General features: G+C 37.8%; 1 protein-coding gene across 2 annotated transcripts in view; it reads left to right on the top strand.

Moving 5' to 3' along the window:
* Window positions 1-26,003, top strand: part of GRID2 (glutamate ionotropic receptor delta type subunit 2) — a 1,067,823-nt gene that overhangs the window by 230,064 nt on the left and 811,756 nt on the right. For both annotated transcript variants that reach the window (XM_083367820.1, XM_083367821.1), the window contains exon 2: window positions 12,024-12,179. In XM_083367820.1, coding sequence (XP_083223946.1) covers window positions 12,024-12,179 — 156 coding nt within the window. The remainder of the gene's footprint in view (window positions 1-12,023; window positions 12,180-26,003) is intronic.

Genomic DNA, 26,003 nt, shown 5'->3' with positions numbered 1-26,003 from the left:
GAAGAGTTTCATTTGTCGGAACCATGACACTTAGTAGGTAGTAGCATCCAACAGTTTTTTTATTGATTGGGAAGCTTAACAGGTGGTTACTCTTCAGACAGTGTACTGCCTAGGAATGTTTGCTAGATTGGGATGTCAACTGTTGACTTTAACTTAGTAAGTAGAAACATTATCCTGCAAGAAGGGGATGCCAAACTACTTCTGTAAAGCTGCCAAGAAAAGTGCATGTACAGTTTTTAAGGAGTCCAGTTCGATTCAGGGACATTTCTAAAGTCTATTTTAAGACTTGGACTACAATTTTTTTGTGTGCTGAGAATTCAAACAGGGTGACAATTTTCACCAGTTGCAAGTCATTGTTGTAGAGACTACAAAAATGGATTGGTATATTTGACTTATATGTTACCTATTTTAAAGTTACCTACTTTATCTCGTCTACATTATCTGCACAGTTACCTGCTCTATGCCTATATGTTACCCATCTCTGTACTCCTGAGCAGAATAGCAAGGACTATTTCTAGGCAATATTTGACAAGCTGATTTTATTCTTTTGATGGTTGGAGAGAAAAAGTCTGAAAAAAGTACATGAATGGTATCAGAAACTATTTTCATTAGGAGTATAGTGGTATAATAAAATATACAAGTTGGTTTCTCCTATTGGTTTATCCTTAAGTATAAAAGCTATTCCAGCAGTTCTCCTGGGAATGAAAGAGATCTTTTCCCCATTCTGTTGTATTCCATATGGGATAGTAAGGGGGGGAAGTATTTCAACCAACCTATACACACACATGCATGTATACACATACAGTTCACTGCTAAAATATAGGGAAAAACATATGGATGCTATGTCTGAGCTACAAAAATCTGCTGGAAAGCAATAAAGTGTCAGAATTTTTCACATCTCTCCAGCCTTTTAGAGACCTTGTGGACTTTTGCAACCTACCTTTAAGGAAAGGGAATATTCAGTTTGGTGCAAGTTTGAATTATAATACAAGAAACATTTAAAAAAAATAGTATGGTCATAAACTATAGTGGGATTGGTTTTTTTTTAATGCCTGGAGTATAAGCTTGTGAAAACGTGCACCCAACCTTTCGCCTACCCCATTGCTGGCAATGCAAAAAGAGTCATGATACGTTGCAACACATCACGTGACGTGGTGAGTTTGACACCCGTGCTTTAGTATAAGTATCACTCAGTGCGGTAGGGCCTATTATTAAGGAAAGATGCACTCTGTATGATAATGAATTTAATCATGGAAACATTTACATATTACTACTCGTGGTGAGAACTATGACTTTCATGTAAAAGTTTCCTAGAAACTAAAAAAAACAAAAAACAAAAAAGAATTCCAAGATTTTTTAAATAATGTGAATTTAAAATCAAATTAACAGTGAGTACATTTCAAAGTCTGGAAATAACTATTCATATTTCTAAGATTTATCATATTTCTTGATAATAAAATGTCACCTTAGTTATTAATTAAATCTTTGATAGATTTTGATACATACATAGTCCAATTTCTATAATACGTAACCATATTAATATTACTTTTATGATAATTCATGAGGATAAAACAAGGATAAAAAAAACCAGGTATTAACTGCTAAATCTATATAAATATATAAAAGCTAAAAGAAGCCAGCAGAAATGAAGGCAACTTCCTATTGAATGTGGAAATAACTTTTTAAATTCTTTATCTTTTTCTTCACTTTTGCCCGGATTGACATTATAGAATCACTTACAACACCAGTCAAAGATAATTTATTGCATTTGTATCTGAAAAACGAGGTATATTTGTGTATGTAATTCAAATCCCCATATATTCTACAAGTAGTCCTCAGCTTACAATGACCACAGCTTTGGTCATATGTCACGACAGTCATAAAGTGGGTCACCACAGGACCAGACCTGATTTTTTCAATCTTTGTTTGTGACAGTCATTAAGCAAACCCATTGTTCGCCAAGTTTTTTTTTCTTCTTTTTGTTAGAAACTAGTAATAAACAGAAGTTTCTGGCAAAAATGTCATAAATAATTATCATGTGTCTGTGGAATGCTACAAACACCTGCAAATGTGGGCTAATTGCCAAGTGTCCAAAATGTCACATGATTGTGTGTGTGTGTGTGTGTGTGTGTGCACATGCATAGGAACTTCAAAAATCCCATTTTCAGGGTTTGTTGTAACTCCAAATGGTCTCTAAGCGACCAATTATAAATCAAGGACTACCTGTGTAGCCTGAGCCGCCCTAAACAGAAAGATTTATCTTAGTTTTAGTGGCAGAAAAGGATTATACAGCGCAGTAAGAGACTTCTTTTTTAAAATGCTTGTTTTTTAAAAAATGAAAATTTTAAAATCCTTTTGAAGGATGATCTTGCTGCAACATTGTCCTTATGTAAAGACCTGTACCTTTGGAATGGCCTGCATTCCATCTTGCTCAAACTAAGAGGATATTTTTGTTGTTGTTGTTGTCTTCTAAATAATTATTACTATGACAGGTGGCAAGAGCTGATGCTGCAGGTACTGTATGCAAATCCATTAAGGTGAGCTTCAGTGTTACAAGCTGAGTCTTTATTCCCTTTGTCAACATGTCAAGTTGTTTAATATAGTTGAGGCAGGTTAGTAAAAGAGAGAGGAAAAAATGTAATTGAGTAAGGCACCTTCTTGTAGTCAAGTAATTTATAAAGGAGGAATGGGTTGGAAAACTGACACATCTGTGATTGGTTTGCTGTTAATTTGGGACAAAGGACATAAGAAATTTATCTTGTTCTGCTTCATCAGCAGAAGCAGTTAATTTGGTATGCTTGGATGATAAAACTATTCCTTCTAATTTTGCTAGATTTTAAGCAGAAGAGACTGTAAAATTTTAGCCAAGAGAAAAAAAAAACTGGTGTATGTTCCTCAGCCTGCATGCAAACATCAAGAATAAGTATTCTTTTTCTCTCCCTTCAGTCTGCATTGGAATTTTTCTTAGTTACACTAACTATAATTTGTTGCTGCATCTTAAATTAAGTTTGGATGGATCATGTTTAGCTAGATGAATAACAATATTGTAGGAATCTCTACAATTTAGTTCCTTCAGGTGGTAGAGAAAGTTAAAACTATTTATGTTATATATGAACAATAAATACCAAGAACTGTAAAACAAGTAAGCCATCTAATTTAACAATAACAATAGCATTTTAATACCCAAACTAATGTAAGATTGTTTCTTTAGAATTCTTAAACATTTAAGTCATATTTAATGTAATGCTTTAATACCTTCTTATATGGCATATTTTGATCGCAATTAACAGAGAATTAAGGAATTCTTTCTTCTGTTCTATAACTCAGTGTCATCTATCCCTATTGCCATAGCAATATCAGCTCTCATAATAATGCACTATCAGCAGTTCAGGAAACACAGTGTAATTGAATTCACACACTGGAACAAACCAACCAACAATGTCATTGGGGACAAGAAGCAATCATATTAAGCAATATTCATTAGAACATTAAATGCCTAAGGGCTTTTTTGGGGGGGGAAATGCCAATAATTTTGATCTATTAGACCAGACATGTCAAACACAAGGCCCGGGGGCCGGATCCGGCCCGTGAAGTGGTTTCATGCGGCCCACAAAGCCATCCTGGAAACAGTGAGGGAATGGCCCCCACTGCCTTGGCCCTGGCCCAGAGACCCTCCTTCTGCCGGAGACCCTCAGATCTCTCCCAATCCTGCCCAGGTCCCCATAGGCACCCTTGATGAGAATGATGTAGAGCTGGCCACACCCACCCAGTAGGCCTTAAGCACTTTAGCCACGCCCACCCAGTAGGCCATGCCCACCCAGGCCATACCCACCCGGCCCCCTGAGGGCAACTGCAATGCTGATGCGGCCCTCAATGAAATTGAGTTTGACACCCCTGTATTAGTCTATCCAATACCCAGGTGCAATACTTAAGTCTATATTAATTCATGTTGAATAATATTTGTAGATGGCTACTTTCTCATTTACATAACAATGCATGGCTGTTTTTCTATGACATTTTTTATTTAAAAATGCAGTATTTAAATCTGTAGGATTTTTTATTTCTACTTTCTAATTCAGAATTGGTGACTTGTAAAATAATATACAATAGTATATTATAATTAAAAACTGACCAGTTTCATTGGTTCCCATGTTGTAATAGAGCAGGGGTGTCAAACTCAATTTCATTGAGGGCCGCATCAGCATTGTGGTTGCCCTCAGGGTGGGTGTGGCCTGGGTGGGCGTGGCCTACTGGGTGGGCATGGCTAGAGTGCGTATGGCCTACTGGGTGGGCGTGGCCAGCTGTACATCATTCGCATCAAAGGTGCCTATGGGGGCCTGGGCAGGAGTGGGACAGATCTGAGGGTCTCTGGCAGAAGGAGGGTCTCTGGGCCAGGGCCAAGGCAGTGGGGGCCGTTCCCTCACTGTTTCCAGGATGGCTTCGTGGGCCACATGAAACCACTTCGTGGGCCGGATCTGGCCCCCAGGCCTTGTGTTTAACATGTCTGTAATAGAGCTTTCCAATTCTGAAAAATCCTTCAAGTCCTGTTTTACAGAACTTAGTGAAATCCATTAAAGTAGGGGTGTCAAACTGGCATCCTGTGGATGTGTCACATGCAGGTCATGCCCCCCCAGCTCCATAAAGGCATAAAATGTCACTATATGCCATGATACATCATGTGATGCAATCAAGTTTGACACTGGTGCATTAAAAAGAGAACAATTCGAATCTCGTAGAATATCATCTCCTTCTAAAATTACATCATTTGAGAGACTGGATGGTTCTATTACCTCTTAAAAAAGACGCTGTTCATCCCATCCTTGAAAAGCATGGCTAGACCAACTTTACTATTTTGACCTGTCTTCAATCTTCATATTTTAGGGAAAGTTATAGTGACAGCAATTGTGTGGAGAATGAGTGCTGGAGGAAACGGATTATTTGGATGCTTTCAGTAAAAGATTCAGACCTGGCTATGGGACTGAAATGGCATTAATTGCACTAGTTTGTGGGATTGGGATGGGAAGGGTGTGTTCATCCTTGACTTTCTTGACCTTTCAGTGTCTTTCAGTACCATCAATCATGGTATCCTTCTGGATTGGCTTTGGGAGTTGCATTATGTTGTTGATGGAGGGGAGAGGTCTATTCCACTGCTCCTTAGGGCTTCTCCCAGTTCTGCTTAACATCTACATGAAGTTACCGAGTGAAGTCATCTGACATCATGGGGTGAGCATACTGATGATGCCTAGCTTTACTTACCTACCCCTGGCCATCCAAGTGAGGTACTATTTTGGTGTTTGGAGCATTGAGGTCTGGACAGGGAATAACAACTTCAACTGTTATTGAAGGTGTTACCCCCTGTCGATAGGGCTCACAACTTGGGCGTCCTCCTGGATTCACAGCTCAGTTTTGAAGACCATATAGGAGCCATGACCAGGGGGGCATTTGCCCAGGTTCGCCTGGTGCACCAGTTGCGGCCCTACCTGGACCAAGATGCCCTGCACACAGTCACTCATGCGCTCATGACCTCCCGATTGGACTACTGCAACACTCTCTACATGGGGCTACCCTTGGGGACCACCCGGAGGCTTCAGCTGGTGCAGAATGCAGCCGCACGGATTGTGATGGGGTTTTCCCGATACTCCCATGTAACACCTCTGCTCCGCGAGCTGCATTGGCTTCCGGTTGCCCTCCGGGTGAGATTCAAGGTACTGGTGATGACCTATAAAGCCCTAAATGGCTTGGGCCCGGGATATCTGAGGGAACACCTGCTGCCGGCATCAAGCTCCCTTCGTCCTGTGCACTCCCACAGGGAGGGTCTTCTCAGGGTACTGCCAGTAAAAGATTGCTGGCGGACAATACCCAGGGGGAGGGCCTTCTCTGTGGGTGCGCCTGCCCTTTGGAACCAGCTGCCTGTAGAGCTTAGGACTGCCCCTGACCTTGGCTCATTCCGCCGGGGCCTGAAGACCTAGCTCTTTGAGCTCTCTGGACTGGACTGAGAATATTAATTGGGATTTTAAGTGTATTTTAATAGGGGTTTTATTCAAGGTTAATATAATCTTTTTAATTGATTTTAAATTTTGTAACCTGTTGTATTGTTTTTAATAACCGTGTGAACCGCCCTGAGTCCTATGGGAGAAGGGCGGTATATAAATTGAATAAATAAAATAAATAAATAAATAAAACTCAACCTTAGCAAGACTTATGTGATAGGTTTTAGAATCTCCTGGTTCTTGGGACTTTTCATTTTTAGTTGTGGATAGGATTAAACCAGACATGTCAAACTTGCAATTTCATGTGACATTACGTGATGTATCAGAGCTTTTCCCCCATTGCCGGGAATGGGGTGGGCGTGGTTTCCTCATGGCGCATCTGACCTGCGGGCTGGCAATTTGACAGCCCTGGATTAAACCCTACAGAATCAGTACACAATATAAGGGGTAGAGGTTCCTTTCACTTTGGTCACCTCCTGAATAGACCACAGCAATGCCCTTTACATGGGATTGTCCCTGAAGAGTAACTAGAAGCTGCAGCTATACAGAATACAATAGAAGAACAGTTATGTACATGGCATTATCAGTACATGTTATACCTCTGCTCCACAAGCTTCATTGGTTACCAGTACGCTTCTAGTCTCAATTCAAAGTGCTGGTAGTTACTTATAAAGACCTTCATTGCATGGGGCCAGGCTATTAGAGGGACCATTTTCCACCAATTATGGTTACACATTCCATTAGGTCCAGCAGGAATGTCCATGTTCTGTGGCCCATTCATTAGGGAATGCCATCTGGCAAGACATTACAGGAAAGCCTTTCTTGTCATGGTGCCCAACATTTCCCCAGAGTTAAATTAGCCACAACTTTACTAGCTTTCCTTAAGGCCTTAAAAGACTTAGTGGTGTCATTGAGCCTGGGCATCTAGATATATAACAGAGCCCATACAATAGTTGTGTTGATTTATTGGCTGGTTGTTTTAGCTCTTGCCTTGTTGCTGATTATGTATGTATCATTCTTACTGTTTTTAGCTCCTGTTATCCATCCAGTCATGAATTTGAAATCAGCAGCCATATAAACTGAAATAAATAAACACAAGTGATCCTTATAGTGAAAAATATACCTGCTACATATTCATGTTTCAGACATGAAATTGTTCCAATTTACAGCATTCACATTCCATTCTTCTTGTTATTCAGCATCTTAGCCAGGCTACTCTTCTCAGAGGACTAAGTCTCTGCTTTCAGGGCAATTGTTTGAATTACTTTGAGGCAGGCCTTTTTTTTTTTGTCATAGAACGCTCAGAACGGAGTTCCGGCACCTTTTTTGGATGGAACCTTGTAGGGTAGGCAAGGCTGGTTGTATGACATGTTTGAGTTCCGGCACTTTTTTCTTTTACAAAAAAAGCACTGCTTTGAGGGATACCTGAGTTTAGACCCAGGACTATGTAATTGTCACACAAGCATGAATAAACAATTCAGCTTTCCAAATAAAAGGTAAAGCAAAGTGGAATATTCAAATTTTTTGAAAGCCCAATTTAAATGTTGACTTCTAGTGAGAATCAGCAGATATGCCAAGTCTCCTTCAACAGACAAATTTGTTTAAAAAGCCCAGGCCACTACAATGTAATTACACTTACGTTAACATTAGTTCAATTTTAAGTTCTGACCTAGTCCTATCATCTTCTTTGTCAAGGCTTCGCTTCCATATAATGCATAGATCCTCTTTGAGTACATGCCTAAAGAGAGATAAGATCTTAATAAAAGGAGGTTGAAACTACTTTGTTCTAATTTGTCTTCAGCTGTCTTAATATTCTTCCAGTTAAATTGATCATTACATATGTTAATGGCATTGTGGAAGGCAGGCAGGCAGGAAGGAAGGAAGGAAGGAAAAAAAGGAGGAGGAGGAGAAAGAAAGAAAGAAAGAAAGAAAGAAAGAAAGAAAGAAAGAAAGAAAGAAAGACTGTTTATTTAATTATCTAAAAAGAAGTCCTTTTAGAACTGTGAGAAACCAAAGTAGCTTTTTAGAATTAATAGTATAAGACTCTCACATTTAAATGGTGCATACAGATTTTTTTCCCCCATTAGAATGTTTATTCACAACAGCTGTTGCCAAGAGTTTGCAATGCATTTCTGGAATTATATGTGTGCCCCTAGAGTTGGAAACGACTAGCACGCATGTGCAGGGGAAACTTTACCTTTTACCTTTTTACTCTGTATGTAAATAAAGAACTGGCAAAATGATGGAGGAATTAAGGAACAGGAGAGGAAAGTTGTATGTTTTCGATTGAGATTTGCAAGGAAATGACAGTCTATTGAGATGGAGAGGCATGGAACAGCTGATCCAGATGGCAACAGAAGTAGAAAAAAAAATTGTGGGTCAAAGTGAAGAAAGTTTGTGTAGGGAATCTGCTGGCATTATATGAATAGCGCTGGCAAGAAAATTGATGGCATATGACATAGAAAAGAGACCATGATAAATTAAGGCAGGGAGGTTGTGTGCTTTTTTTTGAAATCAAGGATGTGATTGAGGACATACCAGCCTCAAATGTCCTAATAAACCGTTTTGAGTGATCTGTGGAGGACTTTCATTTAATGCAAAATCTATAACCTTAAAAAGAAGAAAGCATGACAGAATGACTTGGATAAGAACAAAATTGTTTCCTGGTATTATTACACATCGACATGGGGCAGCTCTTTTCATATTTTTATCATTCCATAAGGCACGCTCACATAGCATAGGGAATACATTGTTACAGGGAATAGGGAGAAATCCCATCTCAAGTATTTTGGGCAAGCAAGTGTTAAAGGAAAAGTGCAATTTGATTTGTCAATCTATCAACTCTAATTTATCGAGATAGTGGGCCAGCCTGAGGACTCAAACTTTGAGTAATAGAAGCATGAAGGTTTCCTGCTTCTCTTAGATAAGCATTAGAAGCACAGTGTGGTGTTTATTTTGCCTTTTCTTTTATGGGTCAAAAAGGACCATCTCTTTTTGGCCAACATAATTGTCACAAATCCCAGGATTCAAGGACTATAGATCCAGAAAACACAGCAAGCTAGGAATCAGAAGAAGGTAGATGTAATTAGAGAACTGATTTTGATTTATGCAAAATTATGTATTGGTTTCATTGTTACTTAATGGTGAAGTGAGTCTGAGTTGTGTGTCTTTTTAGCTTTTTGTTTCATTTTGATCTGTCTATGAAAGAAATTATCCAATCTCCCTGGAGGAGAAAGGGCTATAGGAGAAGGGAGACTGTGCCAAAACAATCAAAGCCTCTTTCCATCTTTTTCATGGAACGTTCTGTACTATTTTGTACAGTTATGCAAAGTTTCATAGAGGTGATTCATTATAGAGAAATACATTGACAAAGCTGTTTTCAAAGCAGTATGGTTCCTGCACTTCAGTCTGATTTTTAACCTGCTTCTCATTATCCAGTGTGGAAACCCTGCAGCCAGCTCTGAAGGGGAAAAAGACTATTCAAACTGTTTTTGTTAAGGTAAACGGGCTGATTCTTTGGCTTCCATGGTCTGAGTCACTTCATCAAGTTAATCTACACCACTTTACATAGGCCTGTTACATTATTCAGGATCCAAGCCAATGTACGAAATTGATCATCCAATATAATAGGGTAACATATGCAAGCAGTTCATGCATAAAAGTTATGTAGTGAGCTGTAAAGACAATAAAAAAGGATTCATTTCACAATTAAACAAAGAAAAGCTTTTTTAAGCTTGCTTTAATTTTTTTGTAATTTTAATCCATTTTAAAATTTATAATAGTTGAATTTTTATCTTGACGTAAGCCGCTCAGAGTCACCTGAAGTGCTGGAGGGGGGAGGGCACAAATAAATTTGATAAACAAAGGATGCTCCTGAACCAGGCTATTGTTTGGTAGGACTAGAGGGCAGGGGTGTCAAACTCGCAACATCACATGACATGTTGTGACATATCGCAACTTTTTCTCCATTGCCAGCAATGGAGTAGGCAGTTTCGGCATGACACATCTGGCCCATGGACGAGCAGCTTGACACCCCTGGTCTAGGGCAATGTTTTCCAACTACACCAATTTACACATGTGTGGACTTCTTGGACGTGTGCGTGTGTGTGTGTGTGTGTGTGTGTGAGAGAGAGAGAGAGAGAGAGAGAGAGAGAATTCTTGGACAATATGATCATTGCTGAGATATCATTTTTATTATTGAGTGATAAAAAGTTTTGCTTGACTCAAGAGAAACTGAATTTCATATTACTTAGATTGGAATAGCTAGTAGACAGATAGGGTCTACTGTAATTATATTGTCACGAAGTGTACTTTTTACCTGGCTATGTAGGGTCTTGATGAAGTTGCCAGTCACAGTGCCTTGTTACCGCTATTTTATCATTTCTGTAGGAGGAAATAATGACTTGGCTCAATCCTTATACTACTGCTAAGCTTGTAAGCCGCCCTGAGTCTTCGGAGAAGGGCGGGATATAAATGAAATTAAAATAAATAAAATAAATAAATACTAATTTCAGCAAATCTTCATAAATTATTGCATTGTGAGATATATATTCCTTATTTTGTCCTGAAATACCTTGAATACAACCCAATGTTTCATAACAAATTCCTTGGCCATGATGAAATGTGAATTTAATAAGTGTCGTTTTACATCTCCTAATGCTCAAAATAAAGGCTTTGTGTCACAGCTTTATGAAAAAATATCAAGGATCTGAAATGCAAATGAAATTAGGACAAAGAATGGTTTTGTGTCATAATTTTTGTTCAACTATATCAAGAATTAGAAATGCAAATGAAATTAGGGCAAGGACAGATACTCATTCAGTATATCTGGACTTGAGATTAATGTGGTTCAAATTCCAGTGAGCTTCTGCCTGTTACTTCTTGTCCTATTTTCCAAAGCTCCTGAGGGTAGGACAAGAAGCAATGGGTGACAACTTGGTAAAGAGAGATCCAATCTGGAACTCAGGAGAAATTTCCTGATGTTAACCAATGAAATACCTTGCCTCCTGGAGTTGTGGGTGCACCATGGCTGGAGACTTTGAGAAAGGATTGGACAACCATTTCTCTGGGATGATACAACATCTCATGCTAAGGACAGGGTACTGGACTAGAAGACCTCCAAAGTCCCTTCTAACCCTACAATTCTATGAAATCCCAGATCTGGATTTATATCACTTACCAATCCTAAAGAAGTCTGTGGATACTGCTTATTATTCTGTTCCATGATCTAGAGCATGGGTAGGCAACCTTGGCTCCTTTATGACTCATGGACTTCAACTCCCAGAATTCATGAGTCAGCATAGCTGACTCAGGAATTCTGGGAGTTGAAGTCCATGAGTCATTAAAGAGCCAAGGTTGCCTACCCCTCTTCTAGAGGAAGCATGAGGAATAAGCAGTGCTCCAGATATTGCAGAATTATCACAACTTATTATTTAACCATGTTGACAGGTGCTACTATGAATGTAATGGGGAATATTTCGACCCTTATAATAAAAATGCCTGAGTAGATTTTTATCATCCAAGAACCTTGAGCTTGTTTATGTTATAGCATCACCTGGCTACTGATCAAAATGTAACCCAGAGCAAAGAAACTAAACAGATTGCAGTGGCTAAAGGTAGATGAAACTTATACAACAGCCCATTAGGAATTCCTGCTTCAGAAGGCTACTAGGCAAAGGTGCATTGAATTGTGTAGGTATGTAGACATACTGAAGATGGAAGAAGATAGGAGATGAGGATTCTCCTCCTGTTCTCTGAGTTTATGAATGTCTACAAACAGGGCTTTTTTTCTCATAGAACACTCAGAATGGAGTTCCGGCACCTTTTTTGGATGGAACCTTGTAGGGTAGGCAAGGCGGGTTGTATGACATGTGTGAGTTCCGGCACCTTTTTCTTTTACAAAAAAAGCACTGTCTACAACATGACTGCTAATGAATCCTCTGAATGTGGGCACAAGTGCCATGTCCTGAATGTCTCTGCTATGAATTTTCTCTCTCCCTCATACTGACCATTTATCTTCTGTCTCTTTTTTAGGGGCAATATTCGATGAATCTGCAAAAAAGGATGAGGAAGTGTTTCGCATGGCAGTTTCTGATCTCAATCAAAATGATGAAATCTTACAAACCGAGAAAATCACCATCTCTGTGACTTTTGTGGATGGCAACAACCCATTTCAAGCAGTTCAAGAAGGTAGAGTTTCCAAGGCTAATTTGTTTCCTTGTTGTGTTTTGGTGACACTTGAAATTCTTGCAAATGAAGTCCCACTTAGGAGTGAGCGATGAACATGGGAAGCATTTTGTTGTGTTCTGTAGAGTCTGTCAGATGGATGAAATGTTTATTCTTAAATGACAGTGACTTGGAACAGCCAATTTTGGTTTTAATCATAATAATTAATTAGGGGACTTTGAGGCATCTGACAGAATGAGCTCTTTTAGCCTGTAGAAAATGATTGAACATGATTGTTCCCCCAAAAAATTGAGGGCAGAGCTTTGTTTTTCCTCTTAGGTGCCACAATATGTAGTTTGGTCTAACGCCAGTGTATTCTGATGAGTGAAAAATATGATTTTAAGGCTTCTTAACCTGAATGAATTTGCACACTTATTATTTTATCCATACTATGATGGTGTGTGAGAAGAGAGGTAGGAATTGGTGAGCTTGCTCAGTTTAGAATAAGCCTCTTGTCAATAAAATTTGGAAGAGTTACAAAGTTACATTTGTCCAAAAATGGTTAGGATTTCTTCTGTCCTGCCACTTTTCCAAGTTATCAATAAAGTTCAAGTGCAGTTATACATAACTGACTGATCATTGTTTTTCATACATGACAGTGGCTCAAAGAGATTAGTGATTAAGTGTTGTTGAAGTAACTACATTTAAGAATTTCAACTTTCTATAGCAAAAATCATTATTGATTTGTGTATTCAGATACATAGCACCACTTTCTAGTATTCTACATTATGAATACACACACACACACACACACACACACACACACACACACACACACACATATATATATATATATATATATATATATATATATATATATATATATATATATATATATATATATATATTCCATTGAAAACAATGAGAATTGGTAACAACTATTATAAGTCCCAGTGATCACAATAATTGTAGTTTAGGTGTGTCTAAATTTGAATCCACTCCTGATGTTTTGTGCTATTGTATTGCACTGTGCAAGAAAAGCGAAGAAAACAAAGTAGGCTCATGTGAATAAAGCTTGTCTGTTTTTTGTTTTGTTTTTTGAACTTATGGTTTTTACAGTTATCATTGTGCAGTTATAGCAAATGTGGCTCACTTGATATTTCTGCTAGGGGAAGTGTGGCAATTTGTCTATTATACTATGATGAAAATATATGGTACCGTTTGTTTGTTCCTAAGACTGTAATTTAGGGTTTCATAGAGTTTAATTTGGGGGTTTTAAGTAGGTCTTTCTACAATAGACCCAGGAGGAGGAGGAAGAGATGTTTTCTTTGTGACTAGTTGCTACATGCCGTGCTTTTGAATGAAATTTAATAATACTTAAGAAATGAATAGGATGAAAACAAAACCAAAGTGTTTGAGCCTATCTTTTTTTCTTACTAATGAAATATTATTGCTGATGCCTTATTTAAGCAGCATCTTCTTTGCCTGCAGTTTACACAACAACCCATTCCTTATTTTAATAGAACAATTGTCTTATATATAATTATAAACAAGACCTTATGACATTCACTATAGAGTTTTGCAGGAAAGGTATTTTATTGCACAGATGGCTGTCTGCCTTTTTTGAATAAGTGGTCATCCTTTTTTAATCTCCTTGTGTAAATTATTATGATACCCTAAGGCTTCTTCTTCTCTCACAGAGATCTCAAGATGCGTGGTTAATACTCCTTGCTTGATTTATGAAACTTCAGTTATGAAAGTGGTTAGTGTTTTTTTTCCTCCTTGTGAATTGGAAAATATATTTTGTAAGTAAAACTAAAAGTGATCTCAGGAAGCAAACGGGTATCTATAGTATAAAAATGCAATACCTTTTGAAATTAAAATAATCCCTTAGCATAACACAGTATGGTGTAGTTTTTTCCTTAACAAGGGGGTTGAGGGACATCAAGGCAATCACCCTGACAGTTAGAACAACTAACCAGTGGAACAACCTGCCTCCAGAAGTGGTGAATGCTCCAACACTGAAAGTTTTTAAGAAGAGACTGGACAGCCATTTGCCTGAAATGGTATAGGGTTTCCTGCCTGAGCAGGGGGTTGGACTAGATGACCTCCAAGGTCCCTTCCAACTTCTTCTTCTTCTTCTTCTTCTTCTTCTTCTTCTTCTTCTTCTTCTTCTTCTTCTTCTTCTTCTTCTTCTTCTTCTTCTTCTTCTTCTTCTTCTTCTTCTTATTATTATTATTATTATTATTATTATTATTATTATTATTATTATTATTATTATTATTAGGCTTCAAAAATCTGGATAATGACTAGATGGAAGCAAGCTCTCTCTTGTTCTCTAGTTATCATCCAGATTTTTGCAGACCAGATTTAGTGCTTTAGTGGAAGTTGTTAGCTCTGTGAAATACATAGGATAAAAAGCACAAAAATGAATACTAGCTTTATCTCTATGGCAAAGTTATGTTAATAAAATCTTGCAAATCTGAATGTATTCCTCACTTCCTTTCCCTTTTCTTTCCAGCAAAACTAGAGAGGGTCCTAGTTTTCTGAAACGTTTCTCCATCTGCTTTTGTGTACTGAGATACCTTTGTCTGTTCTCTGACTATTTTTCCTGAATCCGAAAGTCATTCCCACATACCATTACAGAAGGTGACATGATAATGTTGCAGAGTTTTAAAACATTAATTTTGGGGGGCGGGGGTTATCTCTCATTTGGCAGTTTTGGGATTATGATAAAATAATCTAGTTTCTATGTGGTTATAAAAACCAAAGTCAAAATGTTTAAAGTACAGAAGCTCCTTGACTTACAACCACAATTGAGCCCCAAATTTATGTTGCTAAGCAAGACAATTGTTAAATGAGTTTTTGCCCTATTTCACAATCTTTCTCGCCACAGTTGTTAAGTGAATGACTGCAGTGAACCAGGTGGTCCTTAAGAAAATCCACCTCTGGCTTTGCTTGTTGGAAGCAAAGTGGAAAGATTACAAGTAGAGATCACATGACCTCGAGACACTACATATGTCATAAATATATACCAGTTGCCAAACACCCAAATATTGATCACATGACCAAGGGGAAGTTGCAACAGTCATAACCGTGAAAACCAATCATGTCACTTTTTTCAGAGCCAATGTAAATGAATAGTTGTACTCTGTACTCTGAATCAAATCCTATGGAGTGGCTTCAGACATAAAATTAACTCTTATTTATAGAAAGAATGATAGAAACAAACAAAAAATAGTATCTAGCATTTCCTGAGACTTAGAAACTGGATTATATAAGGTCAACATATAACGCTATATAGTATAGTATTTTCCTTTCTGACTAAATATAAGTCTCAAAGGATCAGAAGCAGAGATCTTCTTAGCTCCTATTTTATATATTATTAATTTATTTATTTATTTAATTTGTATACCGCCCTTCTCCCAAAGGACTCAGGGCGGTGAACAGGGCAATACATATTAAAAAACAAGATACAAAAATTAAAAGCGATTAAACAACAATGCCCATGAATAAATTAGTACACATTAAAAAGTTAAAACAGATTTATAAAACCCAACCCCATCCCATCAGGCCAGGCCAGCTTGTTCAAAAAGGTAGGTTTTGAGATCGCGCCGGAAGGAGCAGAGGTCAGGCGCCATCCGGAGCTCGGCCGGAAGATGGTTCCATAACTCCGGCACGCCCACAGAGAACGCCCTCCCCCTGGGGGCCACCAGTCGGCATTCTTTGACCGGTGGCACCCTGAGGAGGCCCTCTCTGTGGGAGCGTACTGGGCGGAGGTATATAAAGGTATTAGGCATCAAAACTGAGACCTACACATTTTTGTGTGTCTGTGTCTTTCTGTTTAACCAATGGTGATCCCTTTATGTATTTTTGCATCTCTAGTACACTGTTCCATAAAGTCAAAATATGTAATTGAAAGTGCTTCAATATAACCTTTTAGCTCAATCATATATTGTATTCTTGCCCCAAATGCCAGCATTGTGTTGTTGTTTTTTCCTGAATGTATTTCATTAAAGCAGTGTAAGCTGTTTTTAAGTGAATAAGTTATGGCTGTATTGTTATCAGTTGCTTTGTAAACGTATCTCCTTGCCCTCTGACTTTTATTGAACCAAATGGAAGCGGAGGGCTGAGAAGTATAAAAGGTTCAGCTTTGTAACTTTAGAAACAATGAGCTGGATCTTGCTCAGAGCATCAGAGGTGGGAATTGAGAGAATAATAATAGACTGTTCAAAATACTGCAGGCTTTATTTTTAACTGGATTGATTACAGCTCCTTTATTATTCATTGCAGTTCTGTTTATTTGTTAATCAATATTTGTTCTTGCTTTCATGTTCTTAAATATATCTGAGTGGTTTTTGTAAATCTTAGTTATTGTCAGTACTGTATTTAAAACAACTTTCGGTCAAGCTGAATAATCACTATTATAGCTCTGTGCATGCTCTCCTGCCTTTCAGAATTTTTCCTTCCAGTATTAAATTCAAATCATTCCAATATTGATTGGAATAATATGCATGTCTGGAATGACAGGAATTATGGTTTTAGAAAAAGAAAATGCATATTTGTACAAATAAGAGAAGAACATCTGCATTTTCCTCTTTCTGTAGTCATGGGGAAAAAATGAGAATCAGGTGTCTATGGAGATTCTTAGTCAGCCAGGTCATGGTTGTTCCAAAGATGCCTTTTCAAAAGGTAACTGTTTTTTTTTCCTTTAAACAAGTTGTGTTTCTCATCCAAGAAGCTTCTTCAGACAGAGCTGAAGAAGCTTCTTGGATGAGAAGTGAAACGTCTTCAATGAAAAACAAAGACAGTCCAATTGCCTTTAAAAAAAGAAACACCTTTGGGAAGAGAATCAGGAGACACCTTCTTGTTTTCAGCCTTGTTTATACCTTTCTTATGTAGTCATTATCTGTACTGTGATCCAGATTAAATGAATTTGCTTCAACTACATGTCACAGCTGTGATTGAATCCGCCATAAAATCCTTTAAAGGATAAAATTGCTGAGGGTATAGTTGGTGCTACATTGCATTGACTTAGCTCTACCTCCTGACTCTGTTTCCATGATCTTAAAAATATGGCCCAGTGACAAGTCTGGGAAGTCAGCCCCCCAGAGAAACAAATATTTTGGGGAATATTAAAAGACAGAATATATTTCCCCAAGGGATCTTAAAACCAGAAAAGCAGGCCCAGTTTTTCTTAATAGCCGCCAGTAGAAACTCAGGAAACCACCTTTTATAAATGCAAATTTGACAATCCTATTTGGAAAGGTAAGAGCCAGGAAGCTAGAAGCTGATGAAATTAGAAAGACAAAGACCCCTTAAAATCTACATGCCGCATCCAAACTCATGACCTTAAGGACATGATAGGATTAACCCACCACCATCAGAATACCAGAAAGCTCAAAGTTCATGCCACAGGAACAGGAAACAACCTCAAAAGCCCAAGAAGGTATAAAAACCCACCACTCCCAGCAACATGTGGTTAGGTTTTCCAGAGCCTCATTTATGTCTGGCTCTTCTCTTCAATAAACTGCAACCTTCTTTCTAAAGCAGTCTCCATGTTGTCTATTCCCAGCTTGGACTGGACCCTGACGACGATTTTTCTTTAAACATAAGCATATTCCATGTTGTAAATGTTCCTTGCTCTTGAGCGAAAAAAAACATAACATTACAGCACAGATTTTCTTTCACTCTTCTAGCCAAGCTTTAGCTATAAAATGTAGAATACAGCAGGTCATCAAACATGAAATTAAATGTCCGTGCTTGAAACGAAGTCAACCACTTCAAACCCCAAATCTTTGACCCATTTTTTTTCCTACATAATATTGGTCAATTTCTTCTTTTGCTTCTGAGAACAGTGAAAAGGACTCCAGATTTACATACAATTTTTACATTTAAAAATAATAGCAAAAACAAAGTTATTGATCCCAACTCCTTGCAGTTTAGCTATACATATATATTGTCTCAATTTACTTTATTCAGAGGTATAGAAGCCCATAAATATTAATGCTCAGAATAGGTACATCTATATTATATATTTCTCAGCATAAGCACATCTTTATTTTTAAACAATTCCACTTGAAAAGCAATTCTGCTCTTATACAGCTAAGCCAAGCAGTTCGTGTGAATTACACAAGGTGCTTTGTGCTGATTAAATAAATAACAGAAAGTGCACAGCAATGTTTCTACTGTAATATTCTTTTTTTAAAAAAGGGAAAATGCACATCCATATGGAAGAAGCAAAATTGTGGATGAACTGATATTTCCTGCATACCATTGCTGTCATTTAATAGTCGTCTGGATTTTTTCAATACAAAAGGGTAGCCCATCGTCAGTTGCATTCATACATGTCTAGCCCATCATATCTAAAAATACACAATATTCATTTCACAAATCAATCAGAATTCCAAAATTGGATGATTGGAGGAGCGAGAGATGTTGAATTTAAAGATGAAGTGGCCAAACGGCTTTTTGAAAAAAAAAAACCACGCAAAGAACTTCTAGTCAAAAAACAAGAAGAAACATTAGCAATAGCAATAGCCATTATGTTTATAAGAGCACTCTCTAAGCAGGGTTTATAGAGTCAGCATATTGTCCCCAACAATCTGGGTCTTCATTTTACTGACCTCGGAAGGATGGAAGGCTTGAGCTAGTCAGGATCGAACTCCTGGCGGTGGAAATGCAGAGTTAGCCAGCAATACTACATTCTAATCACTGTGCCACCATGGCTCCTAAATTCCTTAATAAATATTATTGAATCCTGGGTGCTTTCTCCACTTGTTTGTTTGCTTACAGATGTTTCATTACCTGAACATCTTTAAGTAGCATCTTCGATCACTGAATTGTTAAAGTAACAAAATGTCTGCAAGAAAATAACAAGCTCAGAGGATATCAAGAATTCTCCAGTTAAACCCTGAGCCACACATATTCTCTTCTAAGATCAGCTTTACCAAAGCAATTGTTGTCTGCCTGACTAGGTAGACCAATCCAGAAAATCAATTTCATAGAAACGCTAAAACTACTTTTATTCAAATAGCTTGAATAACAGAATCTGGCAAGATCAATTTTATTGCAACTTTACTTCCTTCTAAAATTAGAGACTGAGCTACCTCCAAATATCATCTCATTCTGGACTTTTAAAAAAGCTTCAGGTCCTCTTGCCAGGTGATAAATCCTTCATAACTTCATCAAAGTCATCTTCCTTATGCTCTACACTTGTTTCGATTTGGAAAATTGAAAATAGCAAATTTTAGATGGGCGGTCTAGAAATAGCTATGTCTTCTCAAACCTGTGAAATGTAGATGAGATTAAAAATATCTGTTATGTGGGCACTTGTATTTTCTAAATTTCTAGCTGTTCTTCTGTTTAGGGATCTGCTTTCTTCCCAAAATTTAGGCTATCATATATCATTAACTACCTTGTCCCTTGCTTCACCGCATTAGTCATGGAGCAGCTGTGGAAAGCTCAATGCCATCTGAGGCTTGGCTTATATCTAAATAAATCTTTATTCCCTTCAGTGGGCTTAGCAAAGGAAACGTTCTCCAAAGCTTCTGCAAACTTTTGACTTTCAAACACTTCAAAGTTTTAGCTCTTTCAGCTTGAAGCTCTGATCTCATAAATTGGAAAGTCACACTTGCTTTCACAGAGAGTTTTAGGAATGTGCCCCAACACTAAATTTCAATGGGGGAAGTTTTATTTTTTTACTGTTACACTTTTTAAAAAAGTTTTTCAAATCATCTTTGGGGATGGGTTTTATTGGCTGCTTAATTCTTGACTTCCCTTGGCATTGTCTTCTGCTGAGTCAGACTATTGGCCCATTTAAACCCTATTGTTTGATTGACTGCAGCACTCCAAGGTAACAGAAAATTACGTGAACTAAACATGGGATTTCTTTAGCCAAATGCTTTGCTATTTCACTGAGCCATGGTGGATTTCAGCGTTTACCATATATTCCTTTAGCATTACAGCTTTCTGATTTTTTTTAGCATTCTAGAAGAGAACTGAAAATACAAAATATGAGTTGAGTGAAACTAAAAATGCAGGGATAATCTAAAGATGTTTATCATTTCAGAAAGCCAAGTAAGGCATTACATAGCTCTAGGTAGGCATTATTAAATTTGGACTATCAAATGCGAGTGTTAGATACTGGGTTCGTTGCTTCAATGACGAGACGAGACGAGGCGAGTGAGTTCAGCAAAGATCATAGTTTATTGCTTGCAGGATCTGAACTGAGAAAAAGGGCTGCAAATGCAGCAATTAAGAGCCTTGGTGGAGCAGTGGGCTAATGCCTCCTTAAGTAACACCAGCTGCCTGCAATTAGTGCAGGTTCGCATCCCACCAGGCTCAAGGTTGACTCAGCCTTCCATCCTTCCCAGGTAGGTAAATTTAAAAAAATTTATACCCTGGCCTATAGGCGGTGGCCAATAGGTTTAAAGCATCCTATTGCCGCCCTAGAGGCAGCCAATGGTGGCGCTAGAGACGGGTTGTCTAAGGAGCTGGGAGCCATTAGCCAGCTTCCCTGCTTAAGCAACCTTCCAGCAATAAACCCACGTGGTGTTTCCTTAACAAGACAAAGCGAGCATACACAGCCCATCCCACCTCAAAGTAACACCAGTTTTCTGCACTGGATGTTAATCTTCTCAAGACAGCAATTTAAAAACAACCATGCAGAACTTCTGTACAACCAGGACTATACAACTAGGATTTTGCAACACCCTTGTCTCTATTCAAATATGTATAAAATTTTATATACATAAAATTGTACATACATGCATAAAATTATGCATACATAAAATTGTACATATGTATAATTTTACCCACAAAGGTTTTCCTCTTGCAGACTTCAAAATTGAATTGGTCAGTGGGCGTATGTTAAATACTTCCATCTTAATAATGTCAGAATGATGTGTTGGCCTGGCCATCACCCCTTTTTTTCAAGCTTGCTGGCAGGTGCCATGGAAATGGGGAGGGAGGGAGCAATGGGCATTTGGGAGGCGAAGTGTGCAGGAGGTATGAGAGTGGAGTTTCTGAGAACCAATAAGGAGGCTTGGATTCAGAGAGGCCAGCTTGGGTTGGTTAACCTCATCAAGGCCAATCCTCTGGGGAACAGCATGCATGAAGGTGAAACAAAGCAGCTGGACCAGAGACATTCCCAAAATATCTCCTGGCTGATGATTGGATTCCTTCTTGACTAGTGAGAGCATGGGCTCTGGAGTTATTTTCAATTTGTCTTTTCATGTGTTTTTGCATCAGACCTTACATGACTTTTGCTGCATTCAGTTCATTCTTAATAAAAGTACCTTTTCTCCAGTGGTGGGATTCAAATATGTGAACAACTGGTTCTCTGTGTGGATGCCGCTTCCAGAAGTCCATTCTGGGCCTGGGCAACAAAAAAATTAACTACCGGTTCTGCCGAGGTGGTGTGAACTGGCTGAATCCCACCACTACTTTTCTCTGAATCTATGGAATCAAGGGTTTTCTTTCCTAGGAATTAATCAGAGGCAGCCCTGACATAATGCTAGAATCTGTGAGTTTAGAGTAGAATAATGGGCCAATAAGAAAAGGAGGCTTTAGTGAGAGTTGGGAGAGAGAATTCCTTGGAGACTTTCAACTCTTGAGGCTTCCTGAAAAACTCTATTTTGCATAGCACAAGATTGGATCTGATCTGCATCACACACCTGGCTCATGTCCCAAAGGGACACTTGGCTTTGAATGCATCTGGAAACCTATCCTGTACTACTTTCTGAATGAATTTCCTGTGCTTTTGGATACAATCAGTTTAGCCAATGTTTTGTAATGACTTGCATGCCAAAACCCACTGCGGAGGCTTGATGTACTCATTTAGTAATTCTTTTTATAGGATACCTTTCTATAAATAATGGAAAATTTCAGCAGTTCAAGTTCATTGTACTTCAAATGTAATGCTGCTTTTTTTGCCTCTTTCATTTTATGAACAAAGAAATAATGATTCAAGTAATTCAATGGAATGCTAATTGAATCCTTTCTCTATATATTTTAACCATACCTTGAATGCATAAGAACATAAGGCAGTTAGCCCCAGCAGAACACAATAGGCTTTCAGCCCTGAGTAACAGGCTGTAGAGTAAATGACATTTGTGGGGCAACAGTATATTTGAAGGTTATCGGGGTTTCTTTTGACGAACGTTTTATGATCAAAAATTATGCCCTGGTGAATAAAGCTCCTCTGGATGTTTGGATCTTGAAGCAACACGATGATAAGGTTGTCCTTTCCTATTTTCCTGATTGCAAGAGAAAATAGCTTAAAATCTGCATATTTCATGGACTGCTAAATTTCTGGCAGATGCATTGAAGGCTTGGATTTGATGTGCTGTTTATTAACTGGTGCATGTTCAGCTGCAGATTAAACCTTTATGATATTGCAGTTCCTCACTGCTTTTCAATTTCATTTTCAGTATAGTCTCCTATTCCATAATAAAATGTGCTTGATCTTTTAAGGAATATATTCATAGTTAAGGGTAAGAGTAGGCTGAGTAAAATCTATTTGGTTGAGCAGAACATGAAAGGTAAAAGATTTGGCAAAGAAATAGAAGAAAGAGAATATAATATATGCATACTGTGTTGTGTATTGCCCAAACCCTCTTAAAACATTTTAAAATTGTGCCCAAGTACTCCTTGACTTACAACAGTTCATTTAGTTCAAAGTTACAGCGGCACAGAAAAAAGTGACTTATGACTATTTTTCACACTTATGACCATTGCAGCATCCCCATGGTCATGTGACTGATGTTCAGATGCTTGGCAATTAACTCATATTTATGATGGTCGCCATGTCCCAGGATCATAAGAACCCCTTTTGTGACCTTCTGAAAAGCAGTCAATGGGGAAGCCAGACTTACTCAACAATCATGTTGCTCAAGTTAACTTGAGCCTTGGTGGAACAGTGGGCTAATGCCTCCTTAAGTAACACCAGCTGCCTGCAATTAGTGCAGGTTCGCATCCCACCAGGCTCAAGGTTGACTCAGCCTTCCATCCTTCCGAGGTAGGTAAAATGAGGACCCAGCTTGTTGGGGGCAATTAAGCTGACTTTGTAATAATGCCGCTTGGGGTGTGTGTGAAAGCCCTAATAAGCAGGCATATACATAGAATGAAGGCTACTGCTAAGCTTGTAAGCCGCCCTGAGTCTTCGGAGAAGGGCGGGATATAAATGGAATTAAAATAAAAATAAATAAAAAATTTTAAAAAAACTTAACAACTGTAGTGATTCATTTAACAATTGTGGCAAGAAAAGATGTACTACGGGGCAAAATTCACTTAGCAAATGTCTCACTTAGCAACATAAATTTGGGACTCAGTTGTGGTCATAAGTCAAGGACAATCTGTATATAAGAAAATGGGGCCAAGGCATTATCTTTTATACTAGAGGGCAATTGTCTTCAACAGTCCAGTTCATGCATTAGTGGAGATTCTGCCAGTTGAAAGTGACTCTCCCAGTAAAAAAAGCTATATTTCTAAATTACGTAGGCAGGGTATCTGTCACAAAACATTTAAACTGGAACAGTAGTGCTAAGCTCTTCTAGCAAAGTACCATTTTGCTTTTCTTTTTTTCTCCTTTTTTTAAAAGGTACCTACATACTTGGAACAAAAGAAAAGCAGTGAAGCAAATATGGGCCCTCTATACTAATTTTTTTTCTCCCTTCAACTTTCTCCTTTCCCTAATTTTTAGTATCCAGGTCCCTATCTCTGTACGATCTTGCAATTGAGCTTTCTTTCATCTCTTTACAAGGGAAAATGTGAGCCCAGAACTCAGACATTAAATTGCTTAAGATCAGTATGATCAACAGGCCTAACCTGCTATGCTTAGCTGTTTCTTTTTAGGTATGTGTGTGAGAGATATTTCCAGACTGAAGATATCAAGTGTAGGGAAGAACTACTAATAGAATTTGAGATGGATGGACAGACAGATAGATCTCAGTCTTTCTTCCAGTGTCCTGATTGGAATACTACAAGATACTTCATTTTCAGTCCCATCTAAAATTCTTGGCAGACTAAGATTGCAATCAACTGTGTACTTTTGAGAGTTGTAATAGGCTCTATGTGATGGGCATTGCATATATTTTGCTCCAAGAGGATCAGTCAGGTAGGTGAACTGTGCAGCAGCTTTTGAAATTGGCTTGAGTGAAAATTGATAGAAGATAATTCAATGTTGGTCTTGTAATGGACTGACAAGACTGTGTAATGCTCAAGCTGCTCGTATGCATTTTCAGTGCAAGGAATGATGGATTCTGATTACCCATATTTTCTGTTATTTTAAAAATCCCAGTGGGTTAATCTGTTTTCTGTTTGTTACTACATTTCAGTGATTGTTACAATAAGTTCTGATACTGCAATTATTTTAAAATGAAAAATTGTGGGAAGGTAACAGTGTTCCGTGTGCCTTTGGCATGTAGTCATGCCGGCCACATGACCACGGAGACATCCTCGGACAAGCGCTGGCTCTTCAGCTTTGAAGCAGAGATGAGCACCGGCCCCTAGAGTTGGAAACGACTAGCACGCATGTGCGGGGGAACCTTTAACTTTACCTTTACACACACACACACACACACACACACACACACACACACACACACACTGCTCAAAACAATAAAGAGAACACTTAAACAACACAATGTACTGTATTTAATAGTAGAATGTCTTATCTTGTGTTCCTTTTATTATATATATATATATATATATATATATATATATATATATATATATATATATATATAATGTATGCATACAGTTGTTTTTTATATTATATTATATATATATATATATATATACTGTATATATATATATATATATATATATATATATATATATATATATATATATAAAAATTTTTAGATTGCTAACAAAGAATTAAAGGGAGACTGATATGCATTTCAAACTTATTTGTTTTTATCAGTCAGCCATGAGATTCGAACCTGGGCTGATTGAAATGCATAGCAGTCTCCCTTTAATTCTTTGTTAGCAATCGAGAGAGAGAGAGAGAGAGAGAGAGAGAGAGGAGAGAGAGAGAGAGAGAGAGAGAGAGAGAGAAATAGTCAAACACCGGGATAATATAAAAAAACAACTGTATGCATACTGTATGCATACATTAAGTTTTCAGTAGAAGTCACCTTATCTATCCTATGGCTCAGGTGAATACAGCTCAAAGGCAATAACAGTTTACTATGAAAACTCTTTCCTTACAACTCAAGCTTCTTGTGCTATAGAACTGAACAATGGATTTAAGACAGCAGCAGTCAACCCAGTTTAACAGAGCATAATTCACTCTTTTGACCAGACTAAATTATGCTAAAATTAAGAGCATTTTACTATGCTCCACATTATGGACTTTCTTTTATGCAGAATATATCAATTAATTGTTTTTATATATTGATTTATGAAAAATATTATTTGAGGAAAAAAGGATGACATAGACAAATCTGCCAGGAAGAAAAATATTTTATTGAAAGACCAGTCATATACTAAGAACATATACTAGAATTTTTTTTAAAGAACTGATGATTAATATGGATACAGAATGGAATGTACATAGAAAATATTTTTTTATTTCAAACTGTTTCTTATCAATCATTTTTTTAAAAAAAAAAAACAAAACAAAACAAAAGATCCACCCTTGTATTGGTATTTTAATCTTTTTCTCCAAAACCTGCCTTTCATCAGAACCATCCATTTCTAGAAGAAAATTGCTAAGCCAATGTGTCATTTATTCATCACAAAGCATTTGAAAAAGTGACAAATATTATTAGTTACAAAAGGTATAAAACTGTGAGAACAGCCATGCACATTTTAATCCACATCATTTTGGAAGCAGGAACT

This window comes from Vipera ursinii (assembly GCF_947247035.1).
Source record: "Vipera ursinii genome assembly, chromosome: 7".
Lineage (NCBI taxonomy): Eukaryota > Metazoa > Chordata > Lepidosauria > Squamata > Viperidae > Vipera > Vipera ursinii.
The sequence above is the reverse complement of the archived record's forward strand: the minus strand, read 5'-3'. Positions and strand labels throughout refer to the sequence as shown.